This window comes from Vulpes lagopus, chromosome 9, assembly GCF_018345385.1.
Source record: "Vulpes lagopus strain Blue_001 chromosome 9, ASM1834538v1, whole genome shotgun sequence".
NCBI classification, from domain to species: Eukaryota; Metazoa; Chordata; class Mammalia; order Carnivora; family Canidae; genus Vulpes; species Vulpes lagopus.
In genome coordinates, this window is record NC_054832.1 from 45006288 (window position 1) to 45033658 (window position 27371).

A 27371-nucleotide genomic window follows, 5' to 3' on the forward strand; every position below is an offset into this window, starting at 1 on the left:
GAAAATGAAAAAATGGGAGCCAAATCCTATCTTTCACCAGACAGAAGCAGGTCTCAGTCATTAGTAGGAAGAGGAGGGAAGGAGATGGGAAAGCCATTAGGACTGGAGTCAGGAGTTGTGAGTCCTGAGCTCTACTGTTCACTGATATGACCTTGGATGAATCTGTTAGGTCACTTTGAATGAGCTGGTTTATTCAACTGGAAGAGAAGGATAATGATACCATCATGGGCAAAAATTTCACAGGTTTCTTATAGCAAATGAGATAAAATTAGCACAACTAATTTTCAGTAAAAATAGGAGAGACTCCAATGATGGTGGGAACTGCTCCAGCCTTCCTACTCACCATCCCAAATTAGAAACACTTTCCCCAAATCTCCTTCCAACACACCTACACCCTCATCTCTTCTTCTCTCTTTGCAATTACTTTGCTGAGCAGCTTTCCGATGGCCCACCATTGTTCTAGCCAGCTGTAGGGCAGCTCAGGTGGCCAACCAAGGGATCTGATTTTAAGTACACTGGGTGAGCCGGTGTGTATTGGCATTGATTTTTTTTTTACAGCTTGTTTTGCTGTGTTCACCAGTTGGCTCTTCTCCCCATGGATTCATTCACTCAGCACTTTTCCACATTTTACTTTGTTTTGCAATTATCCTGACCGACAACTATTTGTAGTATGTGATGTTACTAAACAAATGCAAACTCTGCTTTCCCACATCCTGGAAAGGATGGACTCTTTTTTAGAGTTCATTTAAAATGGGCTCCATTTATGCATTAACCAGTGAAAGACCCACGTGACCAAATAGAATCTCTGTTTTAGCATTTGAAATCCCTGCAATAGGCTCATGGTAAAAACAAGACCAAGAGATAATCAGAAGGCTTGGCTGTTGTTCATTAGTGACACTAAACATAAGTAGGTATTGATTTCCCTTGGCTGAGCTTTGAAAACATAAACCACCCACAGCACAGGTGATTTTCTTACCTGGATGTTATAATGGTTGAGGAGTTCGGTTCACTGGCACAAGCCACGGCCACTAGTAGGAATGAGTCTCCAAACATGGCTTAGGATCTTGTTACCAAGTGTCTGGAGGCAGGGAGGGAATAAGAAAAGAGAGTAATTAATAAAAAGATAACTCATTATTGGGAATCTATTTTTAGCACTAATATCAGGATACAGAGATTTGGAATGAAATGGACTCAATGTTAATTAACTGAAGATCTCTATGGTTCATGTAGAGAAGGATCAATGAACTGTAAATTAGCCAATTAAAACCTAAAGAAAAATAATATCTACATGATACATGTTGGCAAACTTCTCTAGGTTCAGTTCCTCTCAATTGTCTGATGCTGAATTTATAACGGCATACCAAACTCGACTCTCACGTAAGGCCCCATAATTTTCTTCTTTATTTTTTTATTGATTTTATAGGAAATTAGAATATCTATAAGAATGCAGCAATTCGGGGATCGGATCTAGGGGTATCTAATCTAGATAGTTTTCCCAAAGGTGGATATAAAAGAGTTAAAAAGAAAAATAATGAAAAAGACTGTATGTTAGGATATTGTGGACACAATCAGTTCCTCACACAAGTCTTATCAGCCAACCTCCTCGTATGAATTTGTTATAGATGCAGTCTTTGCTCTTTGGACAGGGATTTGGGTAATCCTGGTAACTCAGGATTGGAAACCGTTCAGGTCACCAATACAGTGACATAAACGTGGCTGGAAAATTCTGGTGTCATTTCTGGTAACTACCTTGGCTACAGGCAAATTTGGTCGGGAAATCCTATGCTTGTTTTTGTAGGTCCACACTAAGTCGCCATAGAGGAACAGAAGCCCCCCTCCTCGTGCTGCCTGGTATGTATAATGTGGTCCTTAGTTGGTAGCTGTGACAGTAATGAGTGTTTCTTCTTGATCGGAAGTTAGTGCAGCAAGAAGAACAGTGAAGAGTGAACCCTAATTACTGTGCCAAGCTTTGTGGTAAGAAACGTATTAGCTCATTTAATTCTTACCATGTCCCCAGTGTTATTATTTTCCTTATTTTTTTTAAATAATGAATCTGGTACAGAGAGGTGCAAATTGCTCATATTTCCACTTATGAAAAACTTCTCAACAGAGGCAAAGGGCAGTAGATCATTTTAAACTTACCACAGCCACAGCATCACCACTCAGGAGAGACAGCATAAGTGGATGACATAAGCCACATTGGTCAACAAGTCAAAGACGATCATAACGGGCATGGATACAGAACTGTACACTGGTAGATTCCTCAAGAGAAAATGTAAAGGACACTTTAGTGTTTGAAAAAGAACCCCAAGAATACAAGCATTTGCATCCAAATGGAAGATATACTTACAGGCAAAGGTGATGACCCTCCTCAGAGTTTAGAGCAGTTTCTCCAGGACATCTTTTCTCTCTAATCCATTATGAAACTGTCACCCTGAGATAAACAAACTGGTATGGACTTTGTTTTGGAAAAGTCAATTATATTCACTTTCGTACAAACCTAAGGGTCATGACCTACTTATAACTATATAAGGGTCACAAACCTTCCCATCAGAGAAAGTATCTTCCCTTATGCTTGCTGGGTGACAAAACAAGAAATTCTGAGGCATTAGCAGTGTGGCAGGCAGATTTTGCCCCCCTCAGTCTACACCCAATATCATGCCTGTGAATATAATGCATAGATGGTTAAAGGAAATTGAGATTACAGATGGAATTAAAGGTGCAATCTGATGACCTGAAGATCAAGAGATTGCTTTGTATCATTTGGAGGAGAGGCAAGAGAGATTGAAATTTTCAGAGGGCTTCTCCTCATCCTTGCTGGCTTTGAATATGGAAGAAGTGGACCATGAGACAAGAAGTGTAGCTGGACCTTAGAAGCTGGGAACAACTCGGGGCACCGGGGTGGCTCAGTCGGTTAAGCGTCCGACTCTTGATTTCAGCTCAGGTCATGATCTCAGGGTCCTGGGGTCAAGCCCCGTGTTAGCTCCATGCTCAGAGTGGAGTCTGCTTGTCACTCTCCCTCTACCCCCACTCCCTGCATGCTCTCTCTCTCTCTCATATACATAAATAAAATCTTTTTTAAAAAAGAAGCTGGGAACAACTCTTAGAGGACAGCAGTGAAATGGGAACGTCAGACCTACAACTGCAAGGAACAGAAGAATCCTGACAATAACCCATATGAGCAAGGAAACAGATTTGCTTCTAGAGTCTCCAAAAAGGAACGCAGCCCTGCCTACCCTTAGATTTTGGCCCTGTGAGCTCTGTGTCTTACACAGAAACAAATAATAAAGGTGTTTGTCTTACACACAAATAATAAAATACATACATAAAATGATAAAAATCTACTCTCTGCTATAGTGTGCTGTACCAAATGCAGTGCTACATATATCAACGTGGTCATATCTTAAAAAAGTATGTTGAGAGATAACCAGAACCTAAAAATAGATATGTATAATGTAGTGCTATTTATGAAATGACACTACTGTGGATATAGTCATAAATGCATGGGGTGATTCATGTTTACATCAGGATAGTTCTTTATTCTGGGAAGAAAAAGGTGGTGGTGATGAGAGGAAGATAGAGGAATGGAGCTTTAGTTCTATTTATATTGTTTTATTTCTTTAAAAAGAAGTCTGATACAGATAGCACCTAGAATGTGTGATATATGGAATCCTTGTTTTATTTTCTTAAATATTTTATTTATTAATTTGAGAGAGTGCACATGTGAGAGAGAGAGAGAGAGAGAGAGAGAGTGAGGTCCAGCAGAGGGAGAAGCAGGCTCCCCACTGAGCAGGGGAGCCAAATGTGGGGCTGGATCCCAGGACCCTGGGATCATGACCTGAGCCGAAGGCAGACACTTAACCGTCTGAGTCATTCAGGTGCCCAGAATCCTGATTATATTCTGTGCGTTTGAGATATTTCATAATTTGAAAAGGAGTAAATTGTCTGCAAGGAACTAACATATTTAAGGAATGACCACTTGGCAGAGGTAGCAGAAAGTCAGAGAAGTGGTCCTTGTCATGTCCACTGAGGCGTTCCTTGGGTGGAAGAGAACCCAAGTCTAGAGCCTTGATTGTGGTATCTCCGTTGGGAAAATAACCAGACACTCTGTTTTCTGTGTTCTTTTTGTTTACAATTTATGTGTCTGGCACTGATTGAACTAGTGGAAAACATTTTTCACAAAGTCATGAAGGCCCAACAACAGTTCTATTTCCCGTCCTTAGTGAATAAAATGGCACTGCGTTCTGATTTTATTGATCAGTCTTAGAATCTGTGTGTGCCACTCTGATGGTTGGATCCATACTTGATGCCAAGACTCATGTCTAACTTTATAAAACTAAAGGCAGAGCCTGAAGTTTCATAAGAGAATGTCAGAACACCTGCTGGGTATCTTCGGAAAGAGCCAATTGGCCTTTTATTGGCTATCCTGTTACTTCAACTTGTGTCTGTTTCTTTCTAATTTCCACATTACGTTTGGCAAAGATTTCCCAGCTCCTAAGGCCTGACTGTTTTTAGTAGACATGTACATTTTGGATAGTTGTTTTGGTTGTAAAGGTTTGCTCCTTTCATCTCTAATATGATCTCCTTAAAGGCAATACTTTTTTAAAAGATTTTTATTTATTTGAGAGAAAATCGTTTCTTAAAAACAATTGTTTCTAATAACCATTGTTGTTTATTGCTGTGTATTTTGACAAGGTTGCCTGTAAATATTTATCTTTAAATATTTCTGACTTATATTTTGTCTTCTTAAAAACTATTCTTGATTTTGTCTATCCCAAATTCAGACCCTATAGTCAAAATAAAAAAAAATCCCTATTGAGATGTCTTTTATGAATAAACAATATTTGGATTTCCTAAAATGGCCATTAAGTTACATAGGTTGGTTTGGATGATGAAATGAGATAATTATGCTGAAAAGCTATTGAAAACAGATTTATTTTTTACGATCAGAACATTTAATAGTGGCTATATTCGAAACTCAGTGACACAACTTGGAACTTACTAAATAGTCTAGCTTAGTCTCTGAGAACTAAGGTTGATATTCATGTAATAGAGTGGCTTGTATTTGCTTAACTACTTCATGGGCATTTTGTTTGTTAGTTTGTGTATTTACTTACATATGCCTAGGTTTTGGTCTTACCTTTAAAAACAAAGTAGGGGATCCCTGCGTGGCTCATCGGTTTAGCGCCTGCCTTTGGCCCAGGGGCTGATCCTGGAGTCCCAGGATCAAGTCCCCCATCAGGCTCCCTGCATGGAGCCTGCTTCTCCCTCTGGCTGGGTCTCTGCTTCTCTCTCTGTGTCTCTCATGAATAAATAAATAAAATCTTTTAAAAAAATTAAAAAAAAAAAAAAAAAAACCAAAGTAGCCAGGGGCACCTGGGTGGCTCAGTCAGTTAAGTGCCTGCTTTCAGCTCAGGTCATGATCCCACGGTCCTGGGATGAAGCCCCAGATCGGGCTCTGGGCTCAGCAGGGGGTCTGCTTCTCCCTCTTCCTCTGCCCCTCCTCCTGTTCAGTGCTCTCTCTCTCTCTGTCTCTAAGTAAATACATAAAAAAAAAAAAAAACCCAACCCCACAAAATAGATAAAATCTTTGCATACATGAAGATATCCTGAACTCTGCTTTCCTAGTTCACATTCATGGTGAATAAATATTATGGTTCCTATAGAATGAAGGAACCCAGTAAGTGAAACACGGCATTATGCTGCTTTCATCCCAGGCACAGCTCCTCACAAGAATCAGTGTTCTGAGAGGACTCTACATAGAATAAAAGTCCATTGTTTAAAAAACCCTACATTTTCCACTTGATAAAGAAACAGTTTTACATAGTAGTTTTAAGACTTTATCTACTTTTATTTTTCCTACCCTTCTACAACCCATGACTAAATTGGCTTGGGTTCCCTGGATGGCTCAGCTGGTTACGTGTCTAACTCTTGATATCAGCGCAGGTCTTGATCTCAGGGTTGTGAGTTCAAGCCCCATGTTAGGCTCCATGTTGGGTGTGGAGTCTAGTTAAAAAAAAATACAAAAAATAAAGCGGTCTGCTGAATTTGGAAAATGATCCTTAAAGTAGGATTTGGTCCCAGTGCCTTATTGCATCTTACCAGGCTTCTCTTCCCCTCATGTGGGGAAAGTCAAGTGCACCTACTGCACACTATTTCAGGGAAGACATTCACATAGAATATACTCTCAATAGAATATATGCTAATTGTGGAAGACCTTATTGCAACGTCCCCACAGTTTTTAACGTATAGAAGATTCATAACTGAATAGGATGGAACAGAATTAAACTTAGGAGTTAGATTCTTAGTCCAGCTCCATAAACTATTAGTGGGTAATGAACCTGAAGTTACCAGTTATTTTTCATAAAATTTTTAAGTAAAATCAACATGAAATAAAGGAATATAATTTTCAGGGACATGAAGATTCTACGTTTAAACATTTAGTATTATCAGAAATACAAATGACCATTTTCCACAAATACACTGGCCCTCGACTAAATTTGAATTAGGTTGACAGGCCTTTAAAAATAGCCTAGGAAGTCTCATTGATTAGGTTAAGATTCTAAGAGACTGAAGGGCAAAGTACTATACTCACATATGCAGGAAGTCATGGTCCATTTCCCTGCCTCATACGGGGTATCACAGTTTGCCCAAACAGGTGTGAGAGCAAATTTCATAAACGTGATTGCCTTTATGGCCTGTCCTGTTGGCTCAATGAGTAAAGATGACTAAAATCAGATGAAGACAGTAACACTAGGAAATGCTTCCAAGACATATGCACAGCTTGTCCTTGGCTTCTGGACGGAGGTTCCTAGCTCTTCATAACATTAAGTCCCAAGCAGTGGAAAAAAGTCTGGTAATAGCCCAACCAGTCAGGAAAAGCTGAGAGGTGGCATTATTCTAAGAACCTTCTTGGGAGATACAAGTGTGCCTGAGCTCATATGCCCCACTGTGAGACAGATGCTATGTGCCAGTGATGTTCTGCTTCATTTGGACTTTTTCTTCTTGGTCCTTATCTTGCTTGGCTTCTGCTGGTTCTCCATTACCGAGTGTGACAAGCTCACCACACCGTACAGAACAATGACCAGCTGTTTTGTACTGAAAGCATACCTGTACGTTGATGAGAAGAAAGAAAGTTGCTGTTCATGAGATGGTACAGGAAACTTCTGACAACTCTTAAACCAACAACAATAATGTGAAGAATGTTCCTGAAATGCTATCCCTGAATGAATACACTGTATGACTCAATTTTCAGCATGATCCACCCATTTATGTATTCATTTCCAGAAGCAGTTAAAGAACTCAGGAGATATAGGTTCTAGGAATACAAATAACAAAGCATAGTCCTTGCCCTCAGGGATCTCAGTCTGTTGCAAAAAGTTAGAACACAATTGAAAAATGACTTGGGCTGCAATGAGCTCATGGTAGCAGCAACTAACTTGTCTCTGAGATTATGAGAGTGTCCTTAGGGTTGGGGATGATGACTCAGAGTTCTTGAGGCGCATTAAGAGGAGGAGTAAGTGGCATTCCAGGGCATGTTCACAAGCATGTGAAAGGCAATGACAAAAGAAAAATGGAGTAGTTTGGTGTAGCTGAAGTTCAGGGCATGGACAGGGTGATGCTAGGGGCAGAGCCTGAAAAGCTACGTAGCTGCTGACTTACAGGTTTTTTTTTTTTTTTCCATAAGGAGATTAGCCTCTATCCCGTGGATATTTGGGGACCTTTGAAGATTAAACGGATGTGGCATGATACATTCTGTTTTAGAAATAGATGAAAGAAGTCTGTCATTGAATGACTGGGCATTTCCTTACAATAGTTTAAAACATGCGTTAAATCCCATCAATTTAATTTTGAGATCTGGTCCTTTCTACCCACCGCAGCCCAGACATCATCAATGGAACCATCTCTTAAGTGGTGCTTGCTGCGCTAGCCCCCTCCAGTCATTTTTAGCGTTTTAGCGATTTTCAAACATGTAAACTAAGGACACCATATCAGTTCTCTGCTCGAATTTATCCAATAGCTTCCATTACACATATCATGACATTTAAACTCTTCCCTGAAGTCTTACATGATTCAGGCCTCTTCCTACTGCTGTGGCTTCAGCTCACAGCTCCCTTGTCCTCAGTCATTACCTCCAGAAACATTGGCCTCCCTCATCCTCCTCTTCCTCACCTGGCAGGCTCTTCCTCTTCACTGGGGGAAATCTCTCTCTCAGACTTTGCTTTTTAAAAAAGGATCGTAATCATTTTTTTTAATCTAAGGTAGATCCTTCTCTTCTAATCCCTCTGAAACCCACTATTCTTTGTTTTTTTTTTTTTCACAACACAAATGGTTAGTTGATGGGATCCTATTCACTTAAGTAAATTTGTGCGATTCTTGTTTATGTATTGTCTTCCTCTCCCACTAGAATATAACTCTGTTGAGGAGGCTATTTACCTCTTTCATGGCATCCCTACTACCTGACACATGGGTCAATATTCACTAGTGATTTCTAGAATGGATGGAGAGTAAATTTCCCTATTACACTCCTTGTCAGGGAGAGGGTTCATCAGCAAGAAGTTAAGAAATCTAACACTGTGGATGTTGCTGTCTGAGGTGTGTGTGTGTGTGTGTGTTTCTTAGCAAAATGTGTCCAGGATGTCAGCCTAGCTACTACTTTTAAACCCTTTCTCCGTCTGCTAGCCTACTAGGAATTTTCTGCAATGTTTTCGGTGAAAAACTTTTATAATCTTAAAGGTAGGTTGGGGCTTTTGGTAGAGATTGTAGGGCTTTTTATGTCTACTGAGAGGAAACTTTCCCCTAAGAAATACTTTGTTCACTACAATTCATCCATATATATTGCAATTCTTCCATCCTAACACACTATTATTTCTGAAGTTTGAAGAGTATTTAAGGGAACATTTTTGAGTACTTGTCACCAAATTGAAGAACCACTATTCCAAAATCTAAGTTTGCCTAGAAGGAAACAAACACAGGTGTTTCTCTGAGTCTCTGAAAACAGTATTGAGTAGCCTCTAAAATGCTTTTGTACAGACCAGACATGCCATATGAATTCCTGAAAACTCATTAAACTTCACATTAATGGGAAGCAAATCACAGCAGTAAAAAGGTATAGAAATAGTAAAGAAATAGTAAAGAAAAAAGAATCATTCTTGTTCTTTTGAGAGAAAAAATTTAGTTACAATAGTCAAGATATAGAAAAGATTTAAATGTTCCTCAGTGGATGGATAAAAAAGATGTGATACACACAGACAGAGAATGGGACATCACTCAGCCATGAGAAAGAAGGAAATGCTGCTATTTGTGACAATATGGATGGACTTTGAGGGCATCATGCCAGGTGAAATAAGCCAGATAGAGAAAGAGAAATACTGCATGAGATTACTTATGTGTGGAAGCTAAAAAAGAAAAAAAGACTTATGCTCACTCACAGAAACAGACTAGAAAAGTGGTTGCTAGGGGCTGGGGAGCAGGAGAAATAGAAAAAGATTGGTAAGAGGGTACAAACTTTCAACTATGAGTAAGCTCTGAGGATCTAGTGTTAAACATGATGATTATAGCTGACATAACTATATTGTTTAATTGAAATATGCTACGAGACTAGAGCTTACGCTTTCTCACCCCCCCCCCCCCAAAAAAAAGGTGAAAAAATAAAGAGAAAAATTAAGGTTTGACAGGCGATGCAAAGTACAGTTTCCTCCTGTGGTATAACAAAAATCCAGAGCATGATTTTATCTTAATAAATCCTATCAGAATATAAGATCCACAGGATGAAACTTAATTCTGATTGGTGAAATGCCAGAAAGCAAATCCATATTCCATCCAATCATTTTATGTTCTTTCTAAACAAGTAGAGTATCTGGTCATTTAAGCTGTACTCTCACTTAACCACATAAATCAATATAGAACCAATTATTTTTTTTCTTTTTGTATTCTTGATGAGGGGAAGAGCCTTCAAACTGAAGTTGAAGAGTACTTGCAGCTCTTTTGTGGGCACTTCCCCATTTGCTCAGTGTCCCAAAATACTGTCATGAAGGAATCTGGATGTTGGAGCTCTGGATGCATTATCTACTATAAAAAAAAATTCTCTAGGTCAGTAGTTGAACAAGAGGTGGGACAGTTTTTGAGAACAAAGTTTCTGGAGGTGCTTGGGTGGCTCAGAGGGTTAAATGTCTGCCTTTGGCTCAGGTCCTGATCCCAGGGTCCTGGGATTCAGCCCTGCATAGGGCTCCCTGCTCGGGGAGGAGTCTTTTCTCTCTCCCTCAAATAAATAAAAATCTTTTTTCTTTTTTTTAGAGTAAACAATTTCTGGGTAGCTATTTTGAGGATGATAGTTTGAACTTTTTCTATATATATATATATATATATATATATATATATATATATATATATATATTTTTTTTCCATTTCATGGCAACTTCTAGTTTTAAAGATATACCCACTCAAATCTCTCTAGGGGTATTATTTATACCTATTTTAAGGTTGTCTTCTGTTTAGTCTTTAATTTTCTTAGTTTTTTTTCCTTTAAATGTTGAATTTGGGTATTCTTTATATAGCTGATATCCTTAAATCATGAGATTTTGGTGGTCACAGTGCCTTGCATCTAGAGTTCATAAGCAAAGCCTGAGCAATATCATACGGTTTCTATGTAAGGTTCCTTTTTAATATATATGTATTAAATATCTATCTATCTATCTATCTATCTATCTATCTATCTATCTATCATCTATCTATCTATCTAAATTTTAAGACTTTATTTATTCATGAAAGACTCAGAGAGAGGCTGAGACACGGGCAGAGGGAGAAGCAGGCTCCTCACAGGGAGCCCGATGTGGAACTCAATCCCAGAACTCTGGGACCACGCCCTGAGCCAAAGGCAGATGCTCAACCACTGAGTCACCCAGGCGTCCCTCTTTCTAATATTTTAATGTACCGTAACCCAAGCCCCCAACAAAACTGTGCTTACGTTGAAACACACATTTTAGATGAAATAATAAACCAATGCTTTAAAAACTGACCTGGAAATAGAGACATTTTGGTTAAATTTGTAGATTACATAGTCTTTTATGATAATCTGTAACACTTTAAAAATATTTCAGTTATATTCATTAGTGAGTAGGTGCATGGTTGTACCTAAATAGTGACAATTAGTTAATCTTTGTCAAGTTGAAGGGAGGAGGCCTGTGGTTTTTTGCAGACTTTTCCTTGGCCCAGTACCATTCAACATTTTAATTAGTAATTTGGATGAAATTACAAAAGGCAACTTTGTCAATTTGTGGATGAGGAGCTGAGAGACTCCAGATTTAGGAATCAAAACTATCCTGAGTGGCTGAACTAGGGATGAATTTAAAAAAATTAAGAGGGATTAAGGCATAGTGTCATATATGAGCCAAAAACCCAACTCAACTTTGTGAAAAAGGAGAGATAAGGCAAAACAGCATAGTTAGAAAAGACAGGATTTTTAGCTCATTTTAGTTAAATATCAACTCAGCAATGTCTAGTGACTACTAAAAATAGCTCTTAACATATTAATTACAAGGGAGGAGATATCCCAACTGTGCTGATAAGACCTAAATGGATTAGAAGTATCACATGCAGTTATGGGTACCATACTTTAAAAGAAATACAGACCATACCTCTTAAATAGCCATTGAAGGAAGAAGGGATTAAAGTATAAAAACAAAAAAGTCATCAGGGACAGAAGAGTTCCCTGGAAATATATAAAAGAGCTGTCATGTGAGGGAGGGAATAGATGGACTCTATACACTATCTCAGTGTTTAGAACCAGGAGTGCTAACCAGGAGTGTGTGTGCACACACACACAAAATTCAATTTTTGAAAACCAGAAAAATCTAGCCTATGCAGCAGGCCCTAATTATGCCCTAACCAAATCAATCAAATTTTTCTGTGTATTCCTTCTCTGCAGGTTACTTGGCTTCCAATTTTTGAGGTTAGGTTTTATCTTGATGACTTCAGGCTTCTTAAACACCCAGACAACACTTAAAACCTAGGGTCAAATCAAAAAGTGGAAGGATACTGAAGTCATTCAACTGCAAACTGCAGGATCCCTCACAGATTACTGATATCAAGGCAGAAAAGATTTGACAGAACTTCTATCATAGATTATCAAAATATTACTTTGTCCTAAATGATCCTAAAATTACTAGCAAGAAGAAATAGTACAGGTTTATGTCTACATTGGCTCTATGTCATAATTATTCTCCATGCTGGTATCCTCGGATAGGGAAATAGATCTTTAAATCAATCTAGAGAAGAAGTGACAGCACTGTCTAGAGATGAACATTGCTGGGTAGGGATTAGGTTCCCTCATCATCGGTAGACATTTTTTGTTTTTTTTTTGTTTTTTTTTTTTTAAGAATTTTTTTTTTTTTTTTTAAGAATTTTATTTTATTTTATTTATGATAGTCACAGAGAGAGAGAGAGAGGCAGAGACACAGGCAGAGGGAGGAGAAGCAGGCTCCATGCACCGGAAGCCCGACGTGGGATTCGATCCCGGGTCTCCAGGATCGCGCCCTGGGCCAAAGGCAGGCGCCAAACCGCTGCGCCACCCAGGGATCCCTAGACATTTTTTGATTGTGAGATATGTGTCTATTTAATGTCTTTATTTGGGGAATTTGAAGCATAACCAGGCATAATCATTCTTTTCAATCTAGAGATTCATTAATTGTAGGACATCAAATTCTAAAAGATGAAGGATGCCTGGGTGGCTCAGTCAGGCTCTAAATCTTGATTTTGGCTCAGGTCATGACCTCAGGGTCATGGGATCAAGCCCCAGGAAGGGCATCGTGTTCAGCAGGGAGCATGCTTGAGCTCTCTCCCTCTAATCCTCCTCCTGAGCAAGTGTGCACAAGCCCTCTCATTCTCTCTCTGGGAGAGAGGGAGAGGGAAGAAGAGGGAAAAAGAGGGAAGAGGGAGAGGGAGAGGGAGAGAATCACCAAGTGCACAGCCTTATGCGGGGCTCGATCCCGGATCCTGAGATCATGACCTGAGCCAAAATCAAGAGTCGGATGCTTAACCAACTGAGCCACCCAGGCGCCCCTTTAAAATTTTTAAAAGATTAAGAATGAAATTGATAACAAGAGTAAAGACAGCATAATTTTCCAGGAAAAGGAGAAGGGACAAGCCAAGCAAAGGAATTTCATTTTTAAAAAGAAATCTGGGTCTCTGAAATTGAAAAAAAAAAAAAAAAGATCCAGAGTAAAAGGAGAGAAAAAGCAGGAGATTGTTTAGGGACTGGGCTTTCAGAGATGGGAGTTGAGACTGTAGAGAAGAAACACATTACTGAGACCAGTGAGATGTTTGTGAGGATGGGTAACATCAAAGATTATCGATTCTTCTGTTCTCCCAATTGGCTGTAAGTTTTCCTCATATATTAGGAAATTAAGTATTTGACTGGGGTGGGGAGGGTGAGCAGAGAATTACAGACCTGATGAAACCAGCTCTCCCTGCTGGCTACTGCCACCCCCACATCCAGTCTTTCATAGTGATGCCAACTTCGTTAGCCTAACTTCCAGCAAATTAAGTCTTGCTTCTTGTCTCATTCCCACATCAGCTGTCTTATGCTGTCGTAATTTGAGTGTTTGCCCCCTTTTAAAGTACTTTAAAAAGCTGAGCGGTAGATTCAATCTACTAATCTGATTATCATATTTAAGTCATCTTTCTAAAATGCAAAACGTGGCTAAGACTGTTTTGGGAATTCAAGTGAATGCAAAAAAAAAAAAAGTCAAATTTCCTAATCAAACCTCAGTTCGGAGACTGTATATCCTGAGCAGACATAAGGAACACAGATCTGTGAACCTAAAGGGAAATTATTTTATGTGTAGTTCTGCATTTCTTAAAACAGAGTCGTGAGCTTTAGCACAGATAGATAATGGCCTGGATGGTTTGTTAAAACAGATTTCTGATCCTTATTATCCGAGATTGATCCGGGTTTGAGGTAGGGGTCACAAATTTACATTTCTCACAAGCTACGGGTGATGCTAAGGCAGCTGCTCTGTGGAGTACACTTGTGGGTAATATTCTTTTAAAATATACTGCAAAGAACGCCACTTTCAGATTATTTAGTACCAGCTTGTTAAAATAGTTAATTATAGATTAAGTCCCCTCCTTGAGTGACTGAATCTTAATGTCATCCTACTACTTCTGATTGCTGTCATACTCCCATATCGTAGTACAATTTGGTATTTCTCACTATCTTTCTGTTTGAATATTATGAAATGAAACTTTATATATTATAAATACAAAACTAGTACCGTTTGTCATGGAGGTCATTTTCAAATAAAATACAATTAAAAAAAAAACTATAAAATTCTGGCTAAATACTGTTTCTTAAGTTCTGAGCCTGAAGTCTATCTTTCTTAACAAGGGGGTATTAAAAGAACACTGCACAATTGTGACATTCTCCTTTACTTATTTAAAAAGGCTCAAAGAAGAACTGAAAAGAATTTCCTTACTGTTTGACTTAAATGTTATTTGGTGCTGTTGTCTATGTACTACCTAAAACGATCCCATCTTCTCAACTTATTTCCCAAATTAAATCTTTATCCTAACACTTTAAAAATAAGAGATATGATAACTCATATACTTAATTGGTTTCTATTTTTCCCTACTAATTTCCATATTTCTCAGAGACACAGTAATGAGGCACCACAGGTTAATGTCAAGCTCCAAATGGAGATTAAAATACTAAATATTTTAATAAAATATCTAATTGCCCCCATGCTTTCTGGTCATTTTTACTCTTCTTCTTCTTCTTCTTCTTTTTTTTCATACGGTAGGTCTGGTCCTTCTTGAAAGTCTGTACTTTCAAATTTATCCTGCATCACGGTTTTTGATGACATTACTAATAAACATTTTCAGAAGACCAATTATGCCTTGTAAGTTTTCATTTAGTGACATAAGCTGTTAACCAAAACAAACCAAAACAAAACAAACAAACCCCACTTCACATTGTATCATTATTGTTTTGGCTAAACTTGAACAAGTTAAAAAAATAAAAAAAGCAGCCTTGATACTATGCAGCAGTTAAAAAGAATGAGTTAGATTTATACATGACCTGGAAGGCTGTGCATGATGTACTATTAAGTGCAAAAATTAGGTTGCAGTATGATGTATTGTAATAATATTAATGAAAAACCCTTTCCCAAATGAGCATATACATGTCAGTAGGAAGAAGGGTATAGAAGGATAAACATTGTGCTGTTAAGTTTTAGTCACCTTGGTTGCTAGCTGAGGTTAGAAATGAGGGCAGAAACATATGTTGAGAGATTTTTTTTCTTCATCTCCTTTGTATCATTTGACCTTTGAAACTTTTTTTTTTTTTAAGAATTCAATGAAGAAGATTTAAAAAATGTAATCTGGATAACCAAGTTTAATGCATAACCTTTTGGAGGGGATTTGAACCTGGCACTCTATGTTAGAAATGGTGCACTAACTCTAATTTGAGTATAAAGGTTAAAGTTCCAAAAGCCAAACTGTATCTTTGACAAGTAATAAATCATCCACAAGGAAAGTGAATATGAAAATGGCTTCCATGAGCAATGCATGACACCTCAAGGCATTGTGATATATGAGAACTATTACATTTAAAAAATAATTTCAATTAACCAAGGAGACAAAACAATGGAACTATGTAGCAAAACACAAACTTTCCAATATATTAATTTAAAAACATACTATAATGTTATGGAAGAAGACTAATATTTACCTGAAGAAGAAACTTCAATTAAAACTTCTAATATTCATGTGGATTTTATAAAAACGATATGATAAAGGCAACAGAAATATAAAATAACCTCTTATAGAAAGACTTTTCTTCTTGAAAAAGAGTCACTTATAAGTTTTTATTTTGAAATGAATTTAAAGGTTGTGATCGAGAAATCACAAGTATTTCCGGGTAAGGCTGAAGACCCATTTGCTTGTTATCTTTCAACTTTTGTACTATAATTCTGGCAAATTCTTCTCCTTGGATGTCACTGGTGTCCAGTAACTGTCTGACTTTTGAGGTCCTTGTAGGTTTAGTACTAACGAGTTCATAGTCCTCCTTCATGATCAAGTCCCTGGACAGGAGAGCATCTAGTGACTGGTTAAGGCAGGCTTCTGTCATCTGGCTCACAATGTCTTCTCTTTTACTCTGGATCCACTGCTGGGCTATGCCAGGCTGTAATCGCTCTGCAGAAGAGCAAAGGATAACAAAGCAGTTCAGGACAGCTCTAAGGCTATGAGTAAAACTGGATAAAAAAGAAATAATGAGGAGTAAAACCTAACTTTCTGTGATTATGCTAATAGGGAATACAGGAATTGGGGGATGCTGTTAATTTTTGGGAAACACTCAGATATTTGGGTTACCTCTTCTTTTCCCTTCAGTTCCCTTCCCAGAAAAAGTCCTTTTATATGTTTATAAATCCATGGGGGTAAAAACCCAATCTATATTATACATAGAGATGAGCACTGGGTGTTATTCTCTATGTTGGCAAATTGAACATAATAAATTAAATTTATTATTAAAAACAAAAACAAAAAACTTTACTTTTAGTAACATACTAAGTCACACCTCCCTCCCTAGATAGATGTTCATGGTATACCATGTGGGCCTATTATCACATGTCAGCACTCATATCTTCTAGGATTACAAGTGCTTTTCTATTTAAGAAGGTATGTGTTTATTGTGTTGAAGAAATAAAGAAGAATAAAACTAACTGTGTGGGAAATCTACTGAGCGTACAGTTGTAAGGTAAAGAGCATCATTTACAAGTGTTAAATATTTACCTGTGTTTCCCTCAGCTGAGAATGGATTTATTACTGTTAACGCACATGGGGTGGTCTTGTGATCACAAAATGTCCACTTCTGAGCTGCAGAGATGTTACTATTGCAACTGTGATTTACTGGATAGTGACACACTGGAGAAAAGTCTTGAGTTTTTCCTACAAAACACAACATCTTCATTAGGGGTAGAAGAGTCCTTAGCTATTCCTATTAGCTAAAATATCAACATTCTGGTCATACGGAAAATAGTATTGTCTTTAAATTTTCAGTTATTAAAGCTGGTTCATAAATCTAGTTCTAAAGGCAAATACATCTTAGAGCAAAAGAGGGTTTATAATCAATGTTTTTACCTCATGTCTATGTTTGTCTGTTGTATGTGAATCATAAATCATTGGATTTTACTTCTTCACATGATCCCTAATGTTTTCTGTGTCTTCTTCCTCCTTCTGTACTTTAAATGTGTCCTCTAAATCTATTTATGATGCGTGCCTTCCTATACTCGTTTGGTATAATCCTATTCAACCTCAGGGCCTCAGATGTCAGCTTTCTTCCCCATCTACGTAATTAAATGTTCTATCTTCATTGAGCCTTAGCCTGACGTTTTCAAAAGTCCACTGGACATCAACCTCATATGCGCTAAGAACCTCAAATTTGACAAAAAAATTAAAAACTTGATTATTTATTTAACTCTAAAACCTCTTTCCTCACCTATTTTTGTTAATAGCACCAATATTCTCCCAGTCGCCAGGCTTGACAACTTGTTCAGCTTTTTTTTTCCTCTTCCTTCCTACAAGTAGAAGGCTATGAAGTCCTTCAGTGTGTCCTCTATAACATCTCTTTCATCCTTTCTCCCTTCTTGTACTTTGAATCAGGTCTCAGAATCTCTCCTGTGTACTATAGTAACAGACCAACAGTCTACTAATTGGTTTCCCCACCTCCATTCTCTTTTTCCTTCCAAAATAGTCTACATATTCCAGCTAGGATGAATCTTTCTATAAAGCAAAACAACATTTATCATGTCACACCCTTGCTCAAATATTTGTAATAGTTGCTCCCTACCCACATGAAAAAGCCCAAATAGTTCAGCCTAGTGTTAGAACTTGGGATGATAGGACTCCACCTATTGATCTTTTACCTCCTTTCATTCATCCTCTTTACCAGCTAAATCCAACTACTCACTTGCATCTGTGGCTCTATGTTGTTCCTTTTGCCTGGAATGCCCATCTTTATAACTATAGGTCCAACCTTCTGTCAGAAACAATTTCTTCAGGATGACAACATGGTGGAGTGACATGAAAATATTTATCAAAAGACCTGGCTTCAAGTCTTGGATTTGCCAGCTACTAACTATGTGATCCAGGAAGTCTTGATCTTAAAAATCTGTAAAATGAGGAATATCTCCCTCACAAAGTTGTTGTGAAATACTTTGTAAAAAATATTACTTTTCCAGTGTATTACCACAGCTCTACATCCATAGCTCTTATAGACTCTATTGTCACTGTCTATCTCATACCATGGTTACTTAGAAACATTTCTCTTATCTTAAAAGGTATATTTTTATATATCTTTTCAAAGAGCCTAAGACAATGTCTTCAATATTTTAATGTATTTTTAGAACATCCCACTATTATTTCTCATCTTTAGATTCTGACACTTCTAAAAAATGAGTTACGACTACAGATGAAAGACATGTTCCATGCAAACATAACTGCTTAATATGAAAAAAAAAAAAGAAAACTTGCAAGTACTACTGATTGAAAAATTTACGTACTAGATAAAAAATTATTATCTTGAGGAGCTGACAGGGATTCCGAGGCTCCAGTAGAAACACTATTTTCATGGGGCTGAGAGGATCCACACGATTCCTAAAGTAAATAGAAGATAAATGATTCAGGTGAATAGAAAATCATTTTTAAAGTTACAGAGTTTCTAAATAGTTCTTGCTTTTGGTTTATTATAAAAAAGGAATAAAAAACGGTTACGACTTACACCTTACAAAATTAAAGAAACATACATATAAAATAACAAGTCTTATATATTCTTGGGAGAAATTATTAATTTGAAATACGAATGAGTGCTACTAAAGAAATCTCTCCTTGTAGCTAGCCATGCAAATGGCATTTTTCCCTTCATTAATCATTGTAAGAGGTAAGGACAAAGCTGTATTATAGCTAGTCTACATCTATGTAAGGCGGCATAAACATAATGGTAAAAATGTAATCAATGATTTGCCTGTGGACCACACTGGAACACCATTCATTATATGAAATAATGACAATGGCAAACAAAGAAGCAAGGACTATGTATGACTCAATGAGATAAACAGTGGCGTGAGAAATAGGAGTGCTGGATTTTGGAATGGAGATTACCATGGGCTACCTGATGAATCCTAAAATCTCTCCCTGGCTTTAGCTTCCCACATATACAGGAAGAAGGAATTAAGACTAAATGAGTTTTCGTATTCTTCTCACATTTTGAGTTTATCAACTTTTTTTTTTTTTTTTTTTTTTTTTTTTTACCTCCTGTGGTCCATGAGTAACAGGTATGTTCAGAGAAGACTCCATTTCCTTCTTGTCACATAAGTGAAGAGTGCTCGAAGCACTCTGTAACTGGAACGAATGCATACAAGTTCTTTAGTTGGAAGTGATTAGGAGATTATATGAGTAAAGTACAATCTACTTAACATACTTCATATGCTTATAAAAAAATCTGTGGAAAGTAAAGTTAAGTCATTTGAGGCTATAATATATAAGGTAAAGGTAGAAACAGTATAGGAGTAGTAACTTTTGAGAAACAGACTTTGAATCCCATTTCTCATTAGTTGGTTACCTTGAGCAAATTTATCTTTAAACATGCTGGACTGTTTTAGAGATTAAGTGAAATAATGAATATATAGTGTCTGATACAAGCTAAGTACTTAATAAATTTCATTTGTGTAAGTATATGTGTCTATCAAAATTATGAAGCATTTACTCTATTTTAGGTACTGTGCTGGTAAGTAGAAGTATTATTTTCATTTTATAGATAAGAAACTGAGGGATGGAGTAAGTAAAGGATACAGGGTATCCTAATGGAACTATGGGGACCATGTAGCCAATCAGGTTGGTTTAGAATCCTAGGATACCTAACTGTTGGATTTTAGGCATAAGACTTATTCTCAGTTTACTCATTTGCAAACTAGAAATAAGAATACCTATTTTGCAGGATTACTTCAGAGAGGATTATAAACAAAAAAGTCCTAAGATTACTTAGCAATCATTCAGTAAATGCTAGCTATTAGGCAGATAATTTATTTATATGCTATACTTTTGTACTAAAATCATTTAGTGATTTACTCTGTCTCTATACGCCAGTTAGATTAGCTGCCATCACTAGTGAGTAATTTAAAAAACAAACCTGTCAGTATGCTTTTCTTCTCTAAACCAACATAATGTCAACATAACTTTAGAACTTTAGAAATTGGTGGGTGCTACATTCAGACCTCCATTATTCATACTTATGACTGTTTGCTTCATTACATGAGTAAGGTATTTTAGGAGCAAAAAAATACTATTCATCTGTATATATAATCTACCCAGCATAGTATTTGTACGAAGCAGTCCAATGAAGATTTATTAAATACATTTTTTAAAAGATTTTATTTATTTATTCATGAGAGACACAGAGACAGGCAGAGACACAGGCAGAGGGAGAAGCAGGCTCTATGCAGGGAGCCCGATGTGGGACTCGATGCCGGGATCCCGGGGTCACACCCTGGGCCCAAGGCGGATGCTCAACCACTGAGCCACCCAGGTGTCCCTGTTAAATATATTTTTACATGAACCTATTGAATTATTCGTTGGATAGGACTTTGTTATAGAAGGTTTTTCTGTGCTTTTATATTTATTGAAACATTTCCTGATAATGCAATATCCTTGAGTTAGCAACATCATTTTTCATAACTGATGTTATGATAATTCAAATTATTTATGAACGAGTAAGTCAACCCCAAGAAAGAAATGAAATAGAATATTAAGGAAAAACTTCTTTTGGTTCAGTTTTTATTACTTAAGATGTAGAAAATGCTGTCTGTAAAAACACGAATTATGGGACATGGTTCAAAGAACTGAAAAAAATGTAGGAACCTCAAAAAAAAAAAAAAAAAAAACCCAAGTCACTGTAACTGGTGGTTGTAATTTTCAGAAATTTCTCCCTCCCTCTCCCCTTCCCTCCCTCACTGCCGTTCCCCCTCTAAGACAGAGAGAGAGAGAGAGAGAGAGAGAGAGAGAGAGAGAGAGAGAGGGAGAGAAAGAGAGCGCTCGGGCACAATTGGGGGGTGGGTAAAAACAGAAGGAAAAGAGAAGCAGGCTCCCGCTGAGCAGAGAGCCCCGCTCAATTCTACAACACTCAATCCCACAATTTAGGGATCACAATCTGAACCCAAGGAAGACATTTAACTGAATGAGCCAACAGGCATCCTGGTTTTCAGAAACTTGATTTTATTTAAAAAGCCTAAATTTCTTCTAAAAATTATCAGTTGTTAAATATAGATCCTAATGTTTCAGTTGTTAAATATAGATCCTAATGTTTCAGTTGTTCAGGGAACAACAACAACAACAACAAAACTGGAATAGTTCTCTTCCATTTTATGAACAAATTCTTCTATCCAGATTTGCTTGGCAGAAGAAGAGACAGTTTTAAGGAGAGAAAAGAGAACTGAACGGATAAAACAAAACAAAAAAAAAAATTACAGAAGTTTGTAGCTACTAAGAAGTGGAGAGGCTACAATGTTCTAGAAAAGACTGTACCTACTCAGAAGCAGGGAGGTCCAGTTAAAAGTTATCAAAATAATTAAAACACAGTTCTTCTTTAGTTTCTCAGAAAACAGGTACTAATACTACCATCATCAATTTTTAGTTTTGTTAAAGGTAGTTGTTTTCTTCATGTATTTCCTTTTCAAACTAATGGTTTTGTCAAAAGGTTCAGCAAACCACGAAAGGCAATCAATGTCTTTAATAATATATAAATTACAGACTATGCTTAATTCACAACTCAAGACTTTGGTTAATAATTGATTATTTTTATTATATCTCAGATGCAATTTAATGACACTCAGCAAGTGCTCAACTATGCTTACTTTGTCCCTAAAGGGCCGTAGTTGCTTTTTAAACAAATTTTGACAGTATTAAGAAAATTGTGCAGTAATAGGTCCCTTCAATTGTTATGATCTACAAAAGCCAGAATGAGTAAATAAGAAAATTGTTCTAAGTAATTCGTATCAACTGTTGCTTTGATTTATGTAACATGGAGTGTCTGAATGGGAAAACAGAACAAAATAAAATAAAACATTAAAAGAACACACATTTTGGCCTCAATTATTAATATAACTCTATAGCTTAACTTGGCAATAAATCTTTAAAAACCCAAGAACTTTGGTTAAAAAGAAGTGTAAGAACCCAGACTTCTATTAGTCCATATATACTGAAACTTTAGCTTAAGAAATATAGGTTAAAAAAAAAAAAAGAACTATAGGTTAAAAAGTCCTAGTAATTTAGGGCATTCACTATATATAACTGGCATTCATTACACATTTTAAACTTACATCTGATATATGGGAGTTCTGGAAATGCCTTTGAAATCAAGAAGTGGCCATTTCAAAGACATGGAAAAGCTTTTTGGTGAGAGAAAACAGTATTCATAGTCTCTGTTAAGCTCTATCACCCTAATACTGTAGAGCTGATATTTGTGAAAAGCATATAGAAGAAAACTAAATTAAACAAGCTGAAAATCTTCATGAATAATATAGAATTGTTTTAAGTTCAATTTCCACTATTTTATTTAGTAATTTACCTTTGTTTTCTTTAGTTGAATAACAGCTTCAAGAAAAGTTATCTCTTCAAATGTCCTGAGAACTGGTTCAAGTTGTATTAAACATTCTAAATAAGAAAAAAAAAAATTATATGTGTTCAGATTGCTCTAATCATTAAATTGCAAAAATGTAAATGCTAATATTTCACTGATAAGGCTCTACGTCAATTTTTCCCCAAAATGATGATATTCAACCCTCTTAAGAGCCTTTATTATATGCATATAGAAATACATATCCTGAAATACACTTGAGAATCTAAAAATAAACCCTTATAGTTATGGTCAATTGCTTTTTGACAAAGTTGCTGAGGCAATTCAATAGGAACGGGATCATCCTTTCAACAAATGGTGCTAGGACAGCTGGATATCCACATGAAAAAAGACAAATTTAGACTCTTACCTCACACCGTACATAGAATTAACTTGAAATGGATCATGCGCTTAAATGTAAACATAGGAGAAATTCTTCATGACCTTGAGTTAGGCAAGTAATTTTTAGATATGACACTAAAAACAGGATCCAAAAAGAATTTTGATAAATGCACTTCAAAAAAATTGAAAACCTTTGCATTTCAAAAAGCTGCTGTTAAGAAAAATGAGGATAAGCCCCAGACTGGGATAACATTTTTTACATATCACGTATCTGCTAAAGGACTTCTACGTAGAATATATAACAATAATAGGACAACCCATTTGAAAATGGGAATGTAAGATATGATGAGCCATTTTAGAAAATATCTGAGAGTTTTTAAAAATGAAAGATAAATTTGCCACACAACCCAGCACTTCAACTCATAGGTAGCAATCTAAGAAATCAAAGTGTATGTTCACACAAAGACTTGTATATAAACAGCCATAGCCATAGTAGCATCATTCATAATAGCCAACAAATAGAAAAAAGCATAATTACGACTACTATAATAATATATGAAATTATTGCTGAAAGCAGAGACCATGGCTCCAGATATAAAACTGAGGATCGCTAACATATGGATGGTATATAAAGCCATAGTCTGGAGTGGATTACCTAGGTCATGAGTATAGGTAGTATGTAGATAGTAAAGGGCCCAGTTACACGGAGGGAACAGTCATGTCTAATCTTCTGAGAAACCAAGAAAGATGAGCAGAATTTTCTAACATTGCCATCTTTGGTAATGCCAACAATGTAGCTTTAGTAGAGATAGGCAAACAGAAGACTGATGTTAAGTTTGTTGAAAACTGAATGAGAGGGAAAGAAGCAGAGACAACAAGGGTGGACAATTCCTACAAGGTGTTTAGATTTGAATGGGAGCCCAAAAATGAGGTGGTTACCTGACATATGATGGAGTTGAGATTTTTTTTCCTGTATAGATAGGAGATAGTAAAGGATTATGTATGACAGCTGAATGATCCAGCAGACAGGCTGAGATGGGCACTGCAAGGAGTAGAGCAAGAATATAAAGGAACAGAAGCTGGAGACGGTTTGGGGATGGTACCCAGAGCACAAGTGATACATTTACATTTATGTAAGTATATGGACACTTCTTTCCCATAAAAAGTGAAAGAGATCTCTCTTCCCTGTAAAAGAGAGAAGGCAGGAAAGATGGATACAAGCACAACTAAGATGGTAGATGCGGTAGTGGAACTATCAGATAGTGGTACTCTCTCATGGTTTTTAATTTCTCAATGTCGTGTGAGAAGAGGTGATCAGCTCAAAGATGGAGCATGGGGTGCAGGAGGTTTAAGGAGGGAGACTAAGATATTACCCCTGTATTCTCCTCCTAAGCTCAGAATCTATCGAGAAAAGACCTAGAATAATGATGATGATCAAAGTATCAATCTTTATTACTGGGAAAGATAATTGGGAGGATTTACCTTTAGATCTGTAGCCAATGGGCTTGGAAAGAGTTCACAGCTTTACTCAGCCACAAGCCTCATCTACTTCCACATGGGGGAGCAGTAAATGCAGGCATCCTTTAGACAGGCTGACTTCTAAAAGAAGGAAAAAAACTGAGAAGGGACCAGATAAGCATGCTCAGTTTTTTTCCAAAATTAATAAATGAAGTAATTCTGTGGAAGCGTGCTGAGGGGCATGTAGAAGCTGGAAATGTTCTTCCTATACTTTCCTTCTTGGGGACTGATATAGAATTTCACCATCACTTTGGGAACATAAAGAATAGGCCTTATGAAAAAAAAAAAAAAAAGAATAGGCCTTATGTGTCTCCTACAATAGTACAAGATGATCAACAGATAGAAGGAAGCAATTCTCAAACTTTTAGGTCTCAGGAGTCTTCAAAATTATTGACTAGCGCAAATAGCTTTGGTATATGTGGGTCATATCTATTGATATTTACTATGTTACAAATTAAAACTGAGAAAAATTTAAAACATCAGAGTATATGAGAACACATTCTATTATTTGTTGGAGCAATAAAACCATCATACCTCTAGCCTCTGGAAAAATCCACTATGTGGATTTTTTTTGTGAAATCATAAGGCTCACCTGATTTGTGTCCTGTCTCTCAGTAATCGCTGTCCTTTGTTGCCTGGTATCTAGGATCTTGAAACCCACTGTGTCATTTTTTTTTTTTTTTTTTTGAGGCGAGGCTTCACTTCACTCATGAGAGAGAATTTAAAAACATAATCTTGGTATTTATTATTATTATTTTTAAAGATTTTATTTCTTTATTCATGAGAGATGCAGAGAGAGAGAGAAGAGGCACAGACAGAGGGAGAAGCAGGCTCCTTGAGGGGAGCCCAATGCGGACAGAACTCGATCCCAGGACCCCAGGATCACACCCTGAGCTGAAAGCAGACGCTCAACCACTAGCCACCCAGGTGTCCCAATATTTATTATTTTGAAAACAGTTCTGATTTTGTGAATTCTTCTCAAAGTCTCAGAAACCAACGACCCCAGGGGTCCTTGTACCATACATTTAGAACAGCTGATCTGTGAGAATGTAGTCGATGTGTTTGAGAAGCATTACAGAATTTTTTTTTAAGATTTTATTTATTTATTCATGAGAGGCACAGGGGGCGGGGGGGGGCGGAGACACAGGCAGAGGGAGAAGCAGGCTCCATGCTGGGAACCTGACGTGGGACCCGATCCCGGGTCTCCAGGATCACGCCCTGGGCTGAAGGCTGCGCTAAACCGCTGAGCCACCGGGGCTGCCCAGGCATTACAGAATTTTTAAGTAGTGTTTAGTGTTCAGTTTTGGCAATTAGTAGATTTTAAAGAGTTTGAGAGAAAGAGAGCATGCATGAGGAAGAGGAGGGGAAGGAGTAGAAGCAGACTCCTCACTGAGCAGGGAGCCCGACATGCTGGGCTTGATCCCAGGACCCGGGGATCATGACCTGATTCCAGGACCCCAGGATCGTGACCTGAGCCGAAGGCAGCTGCTTATAACACTTAACCCACTGAGCCACTGCCCTGACCATTACTTTAAAGAGAAAACCAATAAATAACTCCCACTTCTGGCCAAGATGGAGCAACAGGGTTTTATCTGCCACTCTGCCTAAAACAATAAAAAAAGCTAGAAAAAAAAAAAACAAAAAACAACATGACACAATGGGTTTCAAGATCCTAGATACCAGGCAACAAAGGACAGCGATCACTGAGAGACAGGACACAAATCAGGTGAGCCTTATGATTTCGCAAGCTTTCTGTGCTGAGTTTCTAGCTGCAGCTTAAGAGGGAAGTGAGGCGAGGCTTCACTTCTCACTTGAGTGGAAACTTGATTGAAGAGATGGGGCTGAGAGTCGGGGTAGACCAAAGCAGACAGAGTGCACAGGGCAGTACCAGAGAGAGAAGAGGAATAGAGAGAGAGAGAGAGCTCTGCCACGTGCAGAAGGCTCCTGTAAGTATTCAGCAGTGCTGATCAATGCAGGGTGAATCAGGCAGCCAAAAGTCTTTAAAGTACAACAGGGAAAAACCAGGAAGTCTGTAGAGAGGTCCTGCCTAACGGTATGGTTTTGCAAAAGGGCTAGGATTTTTAGAGAATGGAAAAGAAAAGGAGTATTTGGAAGTGGCACTGGGACAAAGGAGATATAAACTCTCCCACGTAGCTCTGGGAAATAAATAAAACTTGAATCCATTTACAAGCAACTTTTAAGTTTTTAAATATAGTACTGATGTGCGCTGGACCCAGATTTTGAATGAAAAATATATTTCACTGCTTTTTCAGTTAGAAAGAGGATTCCTAGTCTGTGGCTTATCTTTTCACTTTTTTCTTTTTTAAAGATTTTATCTGTTTATTCATGAGAGACGCAGAGAGAGGCAGAGACGTAGGCAGAGGGAGAAGTAGGCTCTCTGTGGGGATCCTGATGCAGAACTCGATCCCAGGACCCCGGAATCACACCCTGAGCCACCCAGGCATCTCATCTTTTCACTTTTTCTTAATATCATCTTTTGAAGTACAAAAATTTTCAGTTTTTTTTTTAATGCCCAATTCTATTTTTTTCATGGATCTTATTTCTGATGTCATATATAAGAGCTCTTTGCTTAACATAAGGTCATAAAAACTTTCACCTAGGTTTACATTTAGATGATGATCTGTTCTACCTCTGAAATAAATCTTAATTCTATCTAATTTTTCTATCTAGGATTACCACCTTAGTAAATTCTTGTGAGAGTCTCTTACCTGGTATCTGCTTCCACTCCTGCCCTTAAGTCAATTTTCCACATATCAACAAGAGTGATCTCTCCAAAACTTAAATTAGGTCATGTCATTTCCATATAAAACACACTTTAACAATGATC

The 27371-nt window shown here is 37.4% G+C and overlaps 1 protein-coding gene and 1 long non-coding RNA gene across 4 annotated transcripts in view; both read right to left on the reverse strand.

Moving 5' to 3' along the window:
- Positions 1–574: 574 nt before the first annotated feature.
- LOC121499090 lies at positions 575–5183 on the reverse strand. Its single transcript, XR_005990007.1, has 4 exons — positions 5141–5183; positions 2351–2434; positions 2143–2262; positions 575–1078 (listed from the first exon to the last, which is right to left on the reverse strand). It is a non-coding gene; the product is annotated as an uncharacterized LOC121499090 (long non-coding RNA).
- A 1412-nt stretch (positions 5184–6595) lies between these two features.
- RIPK2 (receptor interacting serine/threonine kinase 2) overlaps positions 6596–27371 on the reverse strand; it is a 37532-nt gene continuing 16756 nt past the window's right edge. For 2 of the 3 annotated variants that reach the window (XR_005990005.1, XR_005990006.1), the window contains 6 exons: positions 22616–22701; positions 19306–19395; positions 18558–18651; positions 16789–16944; positions 15728–16191; positions 6596–7110 (listed from right to left, as the gene is read on the reverse strand). Coding sequence is in view for 1 of the 3 variants with exons in the window: in XM_041769609.1 (XP_041625543.1) it covers positions 15854–16191; positions 16789–16944; positions 18558–18651; positions 19306–19395; positions 22616–22701 (764 nt within the window). In the remaining 2 variants the exon portion in view is untranslated. Of the gene's footprint in view, positions 7111–14674; positions 16192–16788; positions 16945–18557; positions 18652–19305; positions 19396–22615; positions 22702–27371 lie in introns of those variants that run through there. The other variant, XM_041769609.1, reaches the window with a different exon arrangement.